The 17,192-nt window shown below is 37.8% G+C and overlaps 1 protein-coding gene across 2 annotated transcripts; it reads right to left on the bottom strand.

The window, feature by feature from the left end:
• Positions 1-306: 306 nt before the first annotated feature.
• itcha (itchy E3 ubiquitin protein ligase a) lies at positions 307-15,905 on the bottom strand. Of its 2 annotated transcripts, XM_067586781.1 has the most exons (25): positions 15,774-15,905; positions 14,298-14,377; positions 13,889-14,030; positions 13,040-13,164; positions 11,885-12,016; positions 11,104-11,152; positions 10,800-10,978; positions 10,468-10,572; positions 10,296-10,437; positions 9,953-10,048; positions 9,442-9,616; positions 9,057-9,126; positions 8,797-8,881; positions 7,432-7,560; positions 7,017-7,089; positions 6,744-6,815; positions 6,566-6,654; positions 6,185-6,344; positions 5,941-6,074; positions 5,505-5,645; positions 5,138-5,258; positions 4,852-4,956; positions 4,509-4,605; positions 4,346-4,418; positions 307-3,089 (listed from the first exon to the last, which is right to left on the bottom strand). In XM_067586781.1, exons 2-25 carry the CDS (start codon positions 14,320-14,322, stop codon positions 2,990-2,992), a joined length of 2,619 nt encoding a protein of 872 aa, XP_067442882.1. In that variant the 5' UTR covers positions 14,323-14,377; positions 15,774-15,905; the 3' UTR covers positions 307-2,989. The 2 variants fall into 2 exon arrangements, with proteins under 2 accessions (XP_067442882.1, XP_067442881.1); XM_067586780.1 differs by having other exon boundaries at positions 10,296-10,572.
• Between the last annotated feature and the right edge of the window lie 1,287 nt (positions 15,906-17,192).

Raw genomic sequence — 17,192 nt, 5'->3', positions numbered from 1 at the left:
TTGCTATGGTGATGATTCAAGGGGCCTCCAACTGAAGAGGGCCCACAATACACCCAGCAGGATGTATTCATCAACAATACTATCCATATTACCCAACGTATAGTACGTAACATTTACTTCCTCTCACAAAATGTTAGGAATACCTTTTCTGTGTTTGTTATAAGAGGACAACATGCAAAGTAATGGTTTGTAAATATGTCCATTTAGAAGAAATATTCAAACAAAAGTTATAAACAGTGTCATATTACTGAATATTTTTAACAGTGATTAAAAAAAGTATTACAATTCACAAACATCCTGCAGGAGCCCAGTGTTTGAATCATTTTATTACTGTTTTTTTTCTCTCAATCAATCCAATCCATTGTTACATGAAACCCATCCTACTAATAAATAGTATTCAACCATTGACTTCTAGTTATCAAAAAAGTTAGAGCTTCAAAAAAAAAAAAAAAAAAAAACAGTGATTACACTATCAACATGATTTACAATGCAATCAGTACAACTAAATCACTACTTTGCATATTTCTATACATCTAACTGCCCCATGATCAGGAATGCAGCAGTGATTAAACAGTGAAGTGGTTAATTCGACCATTTTGGAGTGACAAGGTGCTATCATTAGTCATTCATATAACATTTGTAAACTGTTAACTGCCTCTTTTCTTAATAACAATCTCTGCAAAATGCACATAATGGTAGCTACTCACGGAGAAAGATTTTTGTAGGTGTGTATGTACTTAATTACTGCCAGAGATGAAGGGAAACTGTGAGATAACTCAAAGACATTTGACACTATTATGTATCAAGTGAAAATATATTGCAAAATTTGAGGATACATCATTTTGCATTTTACTGGGAACTTCAGGGAACTTTTTCAAATTATTATTCTGAATTTTTAGCATTCAATAAAACATACACTGCAATTATACCAAGTAATTTACACCATGTTGCTAGTAAACATAATCCACAGCTTAATGTTTGGACAGTTAAAGTTATTACTGTGTATAAATACAAATCCATGTTACTAACAGGCCTGTTAAACAAACATTTCAAATCCACAGTGACAAAGAGTAAAAAAAAAAAAAATCCAAGAAAGGTTGAGAACTGACTTACGGAAAACTGCTGTAAATTACCTAGTCACTCCTAGTTTTTAACCAATAGAAAAATATATTTATATTTGATTCCTCTTCAATAAATTTGGGTGATGGCAGGTTTAAATTTTGGATTTCTAAGTGTAGGTACCTCTTTTAGTTTTCATTTGGATTACTGATTGCTCCTTATAACTAGTGAAATACAGGACAACTGACTAGCGACAACCAATGTGTAATAATTTAAGGTAAGTAAATAATTATTTTTGGTGACTTTGTTCTTATTAAGTCAAATGGTTTACAAAAAATATACTTTGGTACTGATTCCACAGTCATTTAAAGTGATACTCCACCTGATACTAAAAACAAAACTAGTTTGATGTTAGCAGAGCTTATATGAATTACACTATAACTGTACAAATCTGAATACCTAACACCCTATAAAACTAGGGCCACTTGCTATTACTTCACTTCAAATCTGAATTCTCAACTTATGCCTGCAACTAAAAGGGGTCCTCTGCCTGGGTGAATTATATGAAGATATTTAACACATGTTTCTACTTTGTAAGTATTTACATAAACTGCATTAGTCACTTAACACATTTAACAGTTAAGATTCAGCATCTTAATTATCTAGGATAATACTTAATTCTGGACATCTACCAGAGAATTTGCTACCATTCAGTGGGAATAGGTAATTATTATACTTTTTTTTTCTATGATGCAATATATTCTAATGCTCCCACTTCATCAGTAACAGCTCTTACTCATCAAGAAAATCCTTCACACATTAAGTCTCCCTCTCTGATAAAGGACGTGACCATCCACAGTCAAATATGCTTATATTACATACAGCACGAAGCATTTTGGGAAGTCAAGGTTTGTCAAATGAAATCACAACCAAACCAGTTTCACCAAATACACTTGCTAATACGCAAATGTCCTCCACTTCATATTGAAGAATTAAATCAATAGTAAATGGTGAAACTTACCAAATTCTTAGAAAATGATCAAACAAACTATTGTTTGGTTCTATTATTGGCAAAAATGTTTTCTACAAAACTATTGCACATAAAAATACAACTTCTCTCAAGAACAATCACAACTGTCTTACTGCTCACATGTGCAAACTAGTTAAAAGTTTGAACTCAAAGTTAGGAAATCAACCTGTCAAAATAAGAGAAATTATTATTACAATTAGCATGATTACACTTATCAAAGTTATTAAAGAAACTGAATATGTGCTACAGGATTCTAGTCAGTCCAGTCAGTCAGCTGTTGGAGAAAAAAAAAAACAAAAAAAAAAACATCCATTCATTCGTCCTTTCAAGAAAAAAAAAATTGGGTCTGAGAAACCTAAAACCATGTATGTGCCTTTTATCATTTCTTTGAGATATGAACCTTTTTTTTTTTAATACAAGTCAAAATGCACAAACATGGTTCTTTGCTTTGAAATTGTTATTCTAGTGCATAGGCCTGACATGGAGGCTCTTGAGAAGAGATGCACAGATTCACATGAATACGTGTAGAAACTGCACTTGCGTAATGTACAGCGAGTGCAGACATGACATGGTGAGAAAGGCGTCTCTTCTGCCTTCATCGTCTCATAGTGGGCTGAGCCGGGTGAGATCAGCTGGATTAGGGCGGAACTGATCATATACGTGAGAAGTGACATAGGGTGAGGAGGATTCACAGGTCTCTTGCGGGGGGAGAAATTAATTTATGACAACACAGCTCGGGAACAGCTGTTATCGCATATGATAATGTGACAGAAAATAAAAATGTGTACGTCTATCTACCAGTTCATAAGCAGCTCCTGGCTGCAAAGAGAATCTGTCGAAAAGCACTCTTGTCAGAAATGGATATGGTTCCTCCCTCCCATCCTGTCGCTCCTGCTCTTGTTACTCCTGCCCAAAGCCCTCTGTCTCCTCTATGGCGAACATGAGTTTCTCCTTCAGCTGCTCATAGCTCTTGTAAGGAGGAAGGTCCAGACGATTAAAGCTTGATTGGACAATTGAGAGAAAAAAGAAATGACTTTTCACAGAAATATATTGAATGCAACCTGTATTCTCTTATATTTTTTAAGTTGTATCTCTTAAAAGTGAAACAAAGTGCTTGGTTACTGTAACATTCCTATGCTTATATGTACAGATTTTGACATAAATGCTGATAAAAGATTTTTTTTTTTCCTTCTTGTTCAGTGTCGTGACACCTTGAGAAATGAAAACACGTTGAGAAATGTTATTGTAAAGGATAGTTTCACAATCCCCAGTGAGTCCACACAGTCATTTGCATTTAAAAGTTTATCTGAAGCTTATATGAGGCTTCAGCTGTCTGAGTTAGTTATATCAAGTGGATATCTGCTACATTTACAGTCTTTTTAACATAAAATTCCCTCTTTGTGTTTCCTCAGTGTTTCCCTGTTGAACTGCGCTGGAAGTATACTAACAAAAAGAGGGACTTTGACACTAAAAAGATTGTAACATTTGAAAGATAACAATTTCGTTTCATTAATTTGGACAACTGAAGCTTCATATGAGCTTCAGATAAGCATTTAAATACATTTTCGCACATAGGGAGGCTCATGGATTTTGGCCCTCATCACTTACATTGTAAGTATATTATGAAGACATCTTCTAACAGTCAGTATGAACAGTAGGAAAGATTATGACAGGAAAAACCTACTTTAATCTTCATTTGGGCACCTGACTATTGTTTTAAGACAGACTTTAAGACAAATTGTGAACCTATCCTTTAAGGCTGCACTTTAAAAAGGGATAGTTTGGATTTTTTCAAGTAGGGTTGTATGAGATACTTATCCATAGTAAAGTGTATTACCCCCCCTTCTATACCAGTACTCCTGCCTGCTTCTCCAAACTGCGGGGGTGCCAACACAAATCTACTGCAGGTAATACGCTGACTATAACTACCTCATACAGCCCTACTTCAAAAAATCCAAACTATTGCTTTATGGCTGCAATTTCACATGATGGTGCATAAGAGCATGTGATAAATAAATACTGTGTAAACTGTGCTTACTCAGTTCAGCAGCAATGTATTCTCAAACACTGTTATATAACTTCAAATACCAAAGACAGACCAACAATAAAGGAAGAGTTTGAACTGGTTGAATCAGAAATGACTAAGAGGGCTTGGTTATGACAGTTTAATCCTGTGCCAATATGGAACAGGCATCTGGTCAAACACCTTAAGAAGAAGGACTTCTTTGAATGCAGAAAAAGAAAAACTGGTCTTACCATGTGTGGCTTCGTGGAAGCCAGTTCTCTTTGCCCACTTTCTCAATGCAGAACTTTTGGGGGCCGTTGCTTCCTATATTTGTCAAAATTAAACATAAAGACAATTAAATCAAGAAAAGAATTCTGATGTGATATACAGTGTGCGCGTGTCTGTTTTTCATACCCATCAGGTCAGCGAAGCCACCCACAGGAAGACGACAAGTTCCTGTGACAAACTGCAGCAGTCTCATCCTCTTCTCGTTGTCCATCTCCTTTACAAACTGTCAACAGAACCTTTTGTTATCATTTTGTTATCATATCCAGCCAAACACACTTTTTCTCCATGATACAGGAATATTCTATCAATATTCTTGAAAACCCAACGTTTTCTCAGTTGTATATAAAATTTGAAAATCTGCAGAGAAAATGGTGATTTGTATATTGCAACTGTTGACCATGATTAAGCTGAACCTATTAGTACAGTAACAGTACAGTCTGAGAGTGTGTGTACTGGAGTATGTACCAACCTGCCAGAACCAAAGGATCTGCTTGCTACTTCGGGCATAATGTCTGTAGATGGTGTTTCTCTGCCAGTCCACTAGGTCTATCTCTTGCATCCCGCACAGCATCACCTAAACGCAAGAAGGAAGCAGGATCTTTGTTTTCTCAAAATTGTCACTTTTCAACATCAATTTTGACACAATTCTGATGTTCACAGGAGAAGACCGAGACTAGCCTGTTGATAAAATTAAAACCTAAACTTTTCCTTTTTTTAGAAAAGGTTGTAGAGAATACTTGTAGTTAATTAAATACCTCTAATTCCTTAGCATCAAAGTACTGAAGGTACTGCTGGGGCAGAACTTCATTGAAGCCCTCAAAGAAAGCCTGAGTCTGCTCCTCCACACCTCTGGACAGCCTCCACTCTGCAACTAACCTGAACACAGAGATATAGAGATTATTGCATATCTGCAAAAAAAAAATAAAAATTGAGGAAAGAAAGAGGACTAATTGGTGCACACTCCTTGTTGTTTGAACTATTGCGTTGTATATCATAATGCTGCAGTTATTACAAGTCAGCCCGGATGAGATCATACGTAAATGTGTGAGATATAAAAGTGAATGTAAATGTGGTGGATGAAGATGGACGGTGAGTGAGAAGCAGCAGAGGACGCGGCAGCACCTGATGTATTCCTCCTTATTTTCCTCAGTTACTTGAACGTTCCCTCCGTCTGGTTTCAGCTCGTGGGTGGTGACCTCCCCCAGGATCTCCTTGTCTACTGAGAAGAACATCTCCAGACCACACTCCTCTATGTTATTGTCCCTGCAGGCAAGAGAGTTATTAGCATTAACAAAGTTACAATCACAAAACTATAATGCATTCCTCCATCTCTATCATGGCTAAGAATATTCTAGATTAGTTTATCCAGCCCTGGTATTGTATGTTGATAATAGAATGTGTGCTATTATCGTAAGTATGTAAAGAGAGTATATCAAGCCTTATGCAGCTGACTTTAATATCATACAACTTTTCCCCCTCATCATCAACATATCATGTGCATGTCCGTCAGCTACCCACCCACCACCTTGCACATTATGTCTTGTGTCCCCAGACGTACTTGATCCAGATGAGAGAGTTGTAAAACTCTGGATCTATGGACTCCAGGTCTTTGAGAGCCAGAGGTTTGTTCAGGATACGCTTGTAGAAGGGCAGGGAGAAACCTGTGTCGATGAATTTGCCGTGGAACAAGGCCTAGAAAAGAAATGCAGGGCTGTTAGGTGACATGATCCATCTTTTTTGGCATCACCCACTGTTTAAAGATTGACAGCAGTTAGAAATGTGTTGACAAATTGTACAGGTACCATGGCAATGAAGCGCCCGATGAACTTGAAGTACTTGAGGTGATCAGGGTTGATGTAGGAGGCAGGGTTGATTTGCAGGCAGTAGTTGTCCTTGCCAGCATACTCGAATAAACAGTACATGGGGTTCAGTACCTCATGAGAAAGCAAGAAGAACCATTCCCTGAAAATATAACCACAACAGAATTAATGAAGTGGAAATGCTCATACTGGTTGAGCGAGGTAGTTTGCCAAAGCCGAAGATCGTACACTTTTATTATTACATAACAGGTTGTGTTGGGGTAAGGTGGTGTCAAAAAAAGCAAATGGAAACAAAACACACCTTATAGTAGGAGTCATACAATAAGATCAAACTATAGAATTGTTTCAGGTGAAACTACTTACCTGGCCACGCCTCCGTAGTCCAAGCCTTCCTCTCCAGGGAAAATAATCCAAAGTCTCCGCCTCAGATCTTGAGGGTGGAAGCTCATGATCTTTGAATGCAGACAAAGAATTAAAAAGAATTACATAATGATGATGTTCCTAGAAATGAAGAAAGAAGACAGTATATGCACATATTCACCTGTTGGAATGAATCCTCAAACAAGGTTTTCCTGGAGACGGTAATCTTAATGTGCTGAGGCATCGACAATTGCTAAGAGGGAAAAACACAAAAAAACCAAATATTTACAGACTTGAATGCTTTGCATTATTGCACATTCAAATACCAATAGATATGAAATGCCTATGGTAAAACAGCAGGGCGGATAAAGAAAGATCCAACAATCTGCTTGCTGATTTTATAATGGAAGATGATGAAGTATTTCAAAACCTGTTGTGCTGAGACTGTACTTACCTGACACCAGAATCTGAAGTATTGCACTTTGGCTTTGAAGTCCCTGACGTAGGTTATCTGTGGTCCATTCTCACTGTGGAAAAGACCAGAAGAACCATTTTTAAACTCAAGAAACACATTTAGGCAAGTTATGCAAGTGCTTACATTGTACTGCAATTATGCTGCCACTGTGTTATTTAGGAATGCTCTAATTATGTATCTAACATTATACCTGTCACTGATTTAAATGCATTTAAACATGCATTAATCAATATTTTTTGTATTGACATTGAATAATTTACTCGCTTGTAGGGTCAATGATATCAGCTGGTGGAGGATCAGTTTTGTAAAAAGCAGATGACCTGACGTCTATTTTCTTCTTCTGACGCGTATTTAATGTGAGCCAGTCAACACCAACATTTTACCAACAACTTACAGCGAGGATTTTCCTGTGCGAGGGTCAATGTAGGTCGTGGTTCGTCTGTTGTGGTCTACAAAGTAGGGAATACCATCCACCGTGAACCTCATCTCCCAGCCCTCTGGCAGAGGCTTGTCATTCAGCAACCTGAACACCACAAATGAACATGAATATACATTAAACTATTTGGTGTAATAGCTAGACATAAACTTTACATTACAAGGGAAATTAGGGAATTACTTAACAAGTGAAAATGGGCACTAATAACCAAGATATATTGTACACAAACAGGAGTGTGAAGTATTTGATTTATGTCCACATAAAAATTACAATACATGTAATGCTTGTGCATTCCTCTGAATATGAAATGATTGCTCTGAATCTAAGGGTTTGCTTAATATAAACACGTTTACAGGAAATCTGACTGATATTTAGTTATACATTCAGTATGACATGTTTTTATTTAAAAAATAATCAAAGAGCTTTGAAATATCGTAATTTCTATTACCAATGAAGGTTTCTATTCTTTTTTTTTTTTTTTTTTTTTTTTTTTTTTTACAGAATACAAAATTATGCCATATTCAAATTTACATCTAAACTTAATTGCAGGGGTAAAGAGAAATTAGAAACATGAACCAGGAAAGACTAAAAATCATGCCCTTAAGATATAAAAAGCAGGGCTTCCTCCATGCTGTTTGATAATGATTAACTGAATACATTAAACAGCGTTTAGTCGGATGCTCTTTCCTTTGTGTACCCATAAATTCCTCATTAGCGGCAGTTTACTGATGATCCAGCACAGGAACAGTTTAAAGCAATTATCCTGTACTATTCCGTACAGTCACGAGCTGTTTGAATCCAATCAGTATCTTTGAAAAACCTTGTTGATATCTTAAACTTTCTACATTCTGTACTTCCACACCATCCAGAATGTTGGCATGTGTCTTTCCTGTCATTGAGATGTTCAAACCTCTTTTGGAGCAGAGGGGAGTATTTTCCTTGGTTGAGAAATTTATAAGTACTGGAGCTGGATTGCTGACACATTGGCACCCCTCACTGGCCATCAAACAAAAGTACAACTAAGGTATTTCTTTTCCCTGACAATATTACAAATTACTTTAATAGCAGAATCATTTATACTTAATTTGACAAAGGTATTACCGTGATACAGTATAGCAAAGTTGAGCTGTATAATGCAATGTTGCCAAAAGAAGGTGGCAGCAACAAAACAAATCTCACTGAACATAATAAATTCTGTCTTGCTCCTGATTTGTTGGTTTTTGCTTTTGAGGATTCGGCATCCGTATATACACACTTGGCTTGAGCGAGTTGATTCATTATACACACACACACACACACACACACACACAGGCATACACTCACCCTTGCGTCCTGGGGTCTTCCCACTGTGTCGTTCGAGTCGGGTGATGAACAAAATACACTCTGCCGTTGGTGTCTGTTCTCTTCTCTGACATACCCAAAAAAAAAAAAAAAATACCACATTATATATAAAATCAATATGAATTAAATGCAATGAAGCTCTGCTAACGTCATGACCAGTCCTCGAAAACATCTTTCTCATGGTTTTGTAACATTTCTGTAATTACAGCTAAAATAAATGTCTAATGCTCAGTGATATTTACCCCAACCATGCGGCAAAGGTCCCATTGGGTCAAACTCTTTATTGGCTGTGGCTGCCAGCTGGTCTTGGAGCTGAGCAGTAAAGAGAAAATGGGACACATGCTGATACAGTCTAAAAAAGCTTTTAAAAAATAGTTATCATGAAGAGCCATCCTTGAGCCACATCACACACAGAAATGACTGGCATTAGACACCAGAAATATGTGCTTTAAGTACTTTCAAGCATTATTCTATAAAAAATACATTATGTACTGTAAGTATATTAAATTCCTCAATGTCTACTTTCTCTATCTGAACAAATAGACATTCATGACAAATCTTCAAACTGATTTTCATGCCCAGTGAATAAAACCAGTCCAGTGACTAAGACAGATTAAGACCTCTCACCCCATAAATGAACCTCTGGTTAAACTGCTGCATGGCTCCCTGCAGCTGGCTACGCTGGTGCTGCCACTCCTCATAATTACGCACTGACTCCTGCGTGGGGCGTTGCCACGTGGTAGTTCGGGTCATGTGGTCGACATAGTACACCCTACCCATCGGGTCCACCCTGCGCTCCCACCTACAGGAGATTGAAAAGAAGGCAGTGCTAAGTTGACAACGTAGGCCAAAGGTAAGATGTGCCGAAGGACTCCACCTGGCATCTATATTAAAAGCAGAAACACGGGTTATTTCAATATGTTCTACTATTGCACTGTAACCATCACTGACATTAAATTTAGAAAGATAAAGTGAAGGACAAAAACAGTGCAGCTCTATAGTAATTATAAACGTGGTGATAAAATATGTCTCTTGTAATCTTAGATCATTTTTATTGTATTATAACGGCACAGTCCAAAAGAGCAGAACAAGAGCCATGTTAGTATCCACAGTATAAGAGATCAAAGTGTTTTGGTACCCTGTAGGCAGAGGGTCAGGCCTCTCCCAGGTTGTTCTCTTCTCAATGTGATCCACGTAGTACATACGTCCATTTTGGTCCACCCTTTGCTCCCACCTGCAGATACAACACAAATGAGTGAGCGGGGAACGGGATTCAGCTGGAGGTCAACTGCACAGCAAAGAGATTCAGAGTCATTTTACCACTGAAAACTACTGTTCTTTAAAATGCCTACAACTTTGCAACATTATAAAATAACAACACACATAAGCATTTATATAGTAAGGCTGTATTTTCAAAAGGTGTCTCAGCAGCAGCTACTTTAAAAGAGTTGCAGAGCAAAGTGTAGTGCGTTGCTCTTTACCCTGGTGGCAAGGGACCGTTGTTCATGGGTGTGATTCTAGGAGCAGCTGCGGCTGGAGCTGCTGAGGCAGAGGCCCCTGGTTTGGGGACACTTGTTGTCTGTGAGGAACTCGCTGTTGCTGCTCCTGCACCTGCACCTGCACCTGCACCTGCACCTGCACCGGCACCTGCACCAGAGTCATCTTGCTGATCTGAACACCCGCTTGCAGATGCCTGAGAGGAGCCATCGGTAGCTGGGCCTTCGCTCAGCTCACTGGGAGTAGAACTGCTAGAAGAAGCTAAAGGGGTGGAGGAGGAGGAGTGACAAGGGCACAGAGGAAGCATACATTTGTAAATGCATTAGTAGTGGTGTGTTTGCTTTCAGTGCAGTCACATGAAAGTGCACATACTGTTTTAGTATGTCAAAGAAATCCCTGGTATGTGAGAATGTGGTATGACTGGTATGTGAACCAATGTTATATTGTAACTACTTATATAGATTTTGAAGTAATTTGTATTTTCCTACTTGGTGAGGCTGCAGGTCTACGGGGTGTAGGAGGTGGCGGGCGAGCAGGTCTAGGGGGACGTAAAGCGGTGGAGCCCCCTGGAGACCGGGAAGGAGAGCCTGTACCGTTCACAGCATGACCATTAGGTACAATGACCCACTCGTCTGAGTCACTGGAGGGAGACATGTCTATGCTGGCCCTTTGGATCAAAATGGGAATATTTACAGTGAAGTTAGGCTACAGGTACACAGTGTTTGTTGTGTATTTAACCAAACCAATATCCCAAGATATGCAAGGAAAAAAAGCATGTATAGTTTACTAGACCTTTTGCCAGTGTCTCCATTTTGTCTGGCCTTTCCATTTGGAACAGAAGCTAGAATGACAGAGAAAGGGAAAGCAAGTGACGTCATTTATGTAAAATAATTCAGGATGCTGTTGGTAGTACATGCTTAAGAGAAAAGTTTTCAATCTTAAAAGAACTAGAGCCCAAAAAATACTGGCGGAGGTCAGCCAATACTGACATTATTTGAAAGTTAAAAAATTCTGCTAACAGTTTATCAGCTGATTGTTAAGGTCTCTTAAATTTGGTCATTGATGTGGACTAAGAGGGACATGCTGTAATTGAAAAATACATAGACAAACTATATTTTACAATTTACGGTTTAATTTGGCAGACGCTTTTATCCAAAACGACGTACATCTGTGAGCTGATACAACAAGTGCCATAAAGCTAAATTTGAGTCTGATAAGAAGTAGATGCCAACAGGGGTTGCACAGAGGCAATGCATAGAGTGCATAGATTACACAGAGGAGGTTTTTATACTACTATATAATGGAGGCACTGTTTCTTGTTTCCTCAAAAATATCTTTGGCATTTCTGTGATGCAATTTCTTCTTACTCCTCGACTGTCATATACAACAATACTGATATATCTATGCTAACCTAAAATCAGTTTATGATATTAGCCATACCAGTTACAAGAGCTCTGATCATAGGCCAAAAAAAATTACATTTGCAAGTGCAAGTCCTTTTAACTAAAAGTATTAACTATCAAACAGATTATGAGGAAGAGAGGAATAACTTGTCAGCTATGATTGCTCTTACCATGATTTCTCTCTGCCGAGGCAAAGGTTTCTGGGTCCACCTGCATGCCATCCAAGCAGACTGACAGGTCACCTACAATATCCCGGGAGTCTCTGTCAGAGGACAGCTGCAGTGTCTGCACCACCTCACACACTGGGGAAGAGAAACAATCATCATATGGTGTTAAACAGGTGCCAGACTGTCAACACACCTCAGGTGAACTCATCACACAAACACCAACACTATCTCATCACAACAGAATGAAAACAATTGTTAAGGCTGCACTGAGGTAGTAAAAAATTGCCACTGTATGTATTTACTTTTCCTAATATGATATCTGATACTAAAATTAACAAACATTAAGAAACATTTTCCTTAGGTAGGCTGGCCACACTGGTTCTTCATTATCAAAGCATTTATGACTGTGTTTAGTCCTGCTAGTGAGAGTACAGGGCTGTAAAGACGCAAGTGTATGTCACACAGTCAGCTCAAACCACTATAGTCACATGTGGTGTAACAAGAAACATGGCCTGAGGGGCCACCAGCAGGGTTTTTAGAATCTTGTTCTCTGTTGGCGAATGAAAAGCAAGCAGCTGTAACATAGAATATGGATCAGAATTTTATGTCACGTGGTTTGTGCATGCTGACCAGGTCTGAGGGGAGCCTTTGTACTGAGTTATAAACACACACACCAACACAGAGAAGGTCATGAGCTTAGGTAAGACCTGCAACCCAGGGAAATGGAAAGCTAGTCAGTAGTGTGCATGTTGGCTGTTAATCTTATCAAAGCCCAATAAAAAATTTTCATAACAAGCACCAGCAGATATCCACTCTTACATAACACGTGTGCTGCTGATAGACATAGACACATAAAGTTAATACTGACAGTGAAATTACAAGGGATGTAAGTGGATATTATCCTGAAATAAATAAGCCATGCGGGGTAAGTTTTTTTCCTGAATACTTAGTAGTATTCTGTGGGAATCAATCCCCTGAGCCCAGAAGTATTAATACCATGCTCTACTCCTTGGACAGCATTCTATAAGCAAACTCCACCAAAGAGTATTATGCTATAACAAGTTCACAGTTCTCTAATGTCAGCAAAAAAAAAAAAAAAATACAAAAACAAAAACACAAAGATTAGCCCATAGGAGAAAGAAGGTAGTGTGAACTCACATTTCAGATCATTAGCCTTAAGGGTCTCACTGATCTCCAGTGTGGCCATTCCTAGTAGGATGTCTGCCTTCAGTGTCTGGTGGCTCCAAACACGAAAGATCAGCTTGCTGACAGGAGTCACAATTCTGTAGAGAAGCAAGGAGATGTTAATATCTTGTATGGGCCAACAGCAGAGAAAAAGATGAACCAGGATTAATCAGTAAACACATTAGAGGGAAATTAATCAATGCCAATTTTTGGGATTCAATTAATCATTTAAGTCATTCATTAAAAAATAAATTCCTAACAATTTAATTCAATTAATACATTTGAAATACAGTGCTCTTATTATTTATGCAACAAAGCTTTACAAGGAATACCACTGAGATTGGTCATTAGTTTTACTATAAACAGATGCTAAATTATTTGAACACAGTGGGCCCTGTTTTGATGGTGCAAGCACAAGTCAATGGTAAAACAGTAGGTGTCGGGTGCACGAACAGTGTGAGCTCCTCTTCTATTTCCATTCTGATATATCGGATATTCATTTAGTGCATTTCTTCCAAGTATTCAGTTTGTCTATGTTGAATCACCAAATTCAAAGCTGAGTGGCTCTATGTGAAAAAAACCAATTCTGGTTTTGAGACATGTACAATGTAGACAATAAACTGAATACACAACAATGACATGAAATGATGAATCAAAATATAATGTTACCACCCACAATGCTGTATGTAGACTAAAATTAGTTTTTAGTTAAAACAATAATATTTTTATTATCTATTAGCATGTCACCCAACATTTAATCATCAACAGTATTTGTTTGTTAACTGCTTCCTCTCCTATGACAAACAGCACACCCATACTTACACAGTGACAGCCTGCTTCCATTTAGGACTATGCGTGTTGTTGCATTTCTCAGTTCTCTTTGACTGGCCATCCACAGCTACCTCAACATATGGACTGGGACCAAACCAGTTCTTTTTGTTTTCCTTCAGCTTGGCTGAAAGCACTGGAAAAGGAGAAATTATGATAGGTGACACTGAAGGTAATGCAACTTTCAGTAGGTTTAATCAGAATTTATCAGTGGTTACAATGGGTGGAGATGGGACAGCTTGCTCATACCATTATCATACAGTACACATAGCACACCTCCCAGTGCTAAATACAACAAGTCACTGACAGATCTTTGTCATACAACACTGAACATTACAACAGGACAATTAGATAAATGGTCAATGGTCATTTTTCAGTTTAATTTCAATGAGAGCTGAAGTACCTGTGACTTGCAATTGGGCCTTCATGGTTCATCCATAACACTGCAGCCTTGTATGGCTACACCGAAAGGACGGGCAACACCTGCAACCAATGACATCAGATGTAAACATAGGACTACTCCATGTAGGTAACCCACTTAAAGAGTGATTAGGCTAGGGCTGAACAATTGATCAATTTTTTTTATTGAAATCACAATATGGCCTACTACAATTTTCACATCCCAGGAGGCACAATATTTGGGTGGTGAAATGTCTGTAAAAATACCAATTTAAATTAAATATTGTCATGCTGCAGAGATGTCCTGGCCTACACATCATATTCTACAGACTTAAGAAAACATCTTTGTTCACACCATAGTCATTTTAATAACTTTTTTTCAATGAAAATGAGAATGATGTAAAAATTACCATTCCCTTTAATATCGCAAATCATGTCATAATCAGTCAAATTACTTGCAATTAGATTTTTTTTTTCAAAATCGTTCAACCCTATATTAGTCTATTAGGTTTCTACAATAAGTGGAAAATAAACCCTGTCTTTAAATACATTTAAAACAATTTCTAACTATTCAACAGTGTATATGGATATGAATGACAATATGATATCTGAATACAACGACAGAGTAAAAGCCAAATATTTCACATGACATTGAGTATACATTTAAAAATTGAGTATACATTTTAACATCATTACTACTAATGAATATCCGGCTCGTGTTATTCATAACCGTTGGTGATTTTGCTATCACTATAACTTACTGCCAAGTCTGTCATACCAAAAACAATGTGAAATTGACATCATTAGTGTTCTCAAGTATATAAACTGCATTCAAATTAACATTATTGATTTGGTTTAAACTTAACTATTTCAAGAAACTAACGAGTCCCTTCTATAACGGTAAATCCCAACGTTAACTCGGCTAAATTAGTCTCACTAAACCTACCTGCGTTGCCATGCTAATCTTTCACCGTCCTGTGACGGAGCAGGAAGATGATTTAAATGGTGGACTAGGGGGAACATTAATATAACAGGAATATGCTGAGAGCATCAGACCGTGACTTATGTAACATAACATGAAGTTGTAAAAGAGGAAACGTCTTCCCTGAAGGAAGCACAGCTGTAACTTAGCCGTTAATAGCTTTCACGTTAACTGTCAGGTTAGCGGGAAGGTTAGCCATCGGGAGTTGTTGTCGAGACTTAACTAAAATATTTAATATATTTACCGTCTCGGGAGTGACATTGTTTAGATGGCCTGTTAGCTTTGATGTAAATATTTTGTGAATTACTACAACACACGTAGAAGTTCAACAACCTGGACCAACTTTGCTCGCCGACGTCCTAAGCACCAAAGCTGTTAGCTAACCATGCATCAACTAACATTAGAAATGCTAACACCAGCCGGCTCCCTGAGCAGCTTCGATCGTTCATTCGAGGAAATCTGACACCTCTGGTTCAGTAAAACACTTAATGGCCATACCTGACGGAGGCAGACGGTAAACGGTCACACACACTTTCGTTTCAGCTAACACTGTGCCTAGATTGTTGACAGCTTGGTGCCTGCCATCAGCACAGACCTGTTTTCCGCTGGCTAGCCAGAACAGGACCGGCTTTTCCGGTACGGATTTTTCACTATAAAACAGTATCTGCACAGTATTGTTTTGTCTTTGCTTTTTTATTTAAATCCCAGAAAATCCCCCAGAAATATAGTCCTTTACAACAGTGGTTCAGGGAGCCGCAGGTGTCCCTAATGAGGGGGAGGGTGGGTGTCCCCAGCAAAAAGGGGAATAATGTATTTTCAATTTAATTCCATCCATAAGTAACACAATGACAGAATGTATGACTATTTTGGTCATGGGTTTCATACACTTTCTGTAATAAAACATCTAGAGGGAAAAATCTTATCAGATGGGAGTCTGTGGTCTAATTTGTGTTAGTGTAGGGATCCTTGACATGAAAAAGTTTGAGAACCACTGCTGTAGAAAATATTTAGGTTGTGCAGGACAGTGAATTGACAAAACATTTTTGTAAGGAATTAAATTCATTAAATTAAATTCATTAGTTTAATTTAATTTATTTGCCAGTTTTAGGCTGCATATATATATGTTACTATAGACTGCATAGTTTACACAGATAAAGCTGTTCATAACAGCCAATAAAATAATAATGACAGGCCCACAAAATGATGATTAAATAAGTTATGACCCTCAAGTTCTGAAAAAGGTGAGAAGTTTAAGGAAATGTTATTGCTGCCATAGTGAATCAAATGAATGTTCAAAAATCTCATTCTTACCTTAAATGTCCTCTTTCTACTCTTGCCTATGAGTTACTGTTTTATTGTGTTGTGTTGTTCTGCATGTTATTGCATTTAACATGCATTCTGCCATTTTCATCCACCTTGTTATTTACTCAGTGTATATTTACAAATGACATGCCTTTAAAGTTAATCAAACTACCATTTGTTTTTTTCTTATTATTATTGTTTGTAGTTGTCAATGAATTAATGAATATTTTATTCAAGTATCATACAGCCAAATATACCCAGAACACATGGGCTCAATTTACATATATAAACATGCACTGTAATCTACACGCATCTGTCATGTTGAGCGAACTGGGATGTCAAGCAGACATTTTCTGGAAAACTTAATCAAAAGATCATGATAAATGGACGGTAGAATATAAAATACATTTATTCTAAACCTCATCCAAATAGCATGGTTGACACTCTCTATCCTCCTTTGGGACTGAATGAAAGCGACATGTTCAGTTTCCACAAACAAAGGCTTCCAGAAGGATTCCAGATTTTATCTGAGTACAAATGGACCTCTGTGCTCAGGATGGTAAATGTGCTTAAAACCTGTTCTCAATTTTTCTGACCATTTTTCTTTATCATTAT

This window comes from Thunnus thynnus, chromosome 4, assembly GCF_963924715.1.
Source record: "Thunnus thynnus chromosome 4, fThuThy2.1, whole genome shotgun sequence".
Lineage (NCBI taxonomy): Eukaryota > Metazoa > Chordata > Actinopteri > Scombriformes > Scombridae > Thunnus > Thunnus thynnus.
This window is presented reverse-complemented; position numbering and strand designations above follow the sequence as displayed.

Excerpts from the sequence above, each read along its gene's own strand:
- itcha (XM_067586780.1), bottom strand. The coding sequence starts at position 14,322 with ATGAAGGCCCAATTGCAAGTCACAG. Across the intron at positions 8,882-9,056 it reads ACCTTTGCCGCATGGTTGGG|AGAAGAGAACAGACACCAAC; the intron begins GTAAATATCACT and ends TGGGTATGTCAG. Across the intron at positions 6,816-7,016 it reads ACTTCAGATTCTGGTGTCAG|CAATTGTCGATGCCTCAGCA; the intron begins GTAAGTACAGTC and ends TTTCCCTCTTAG.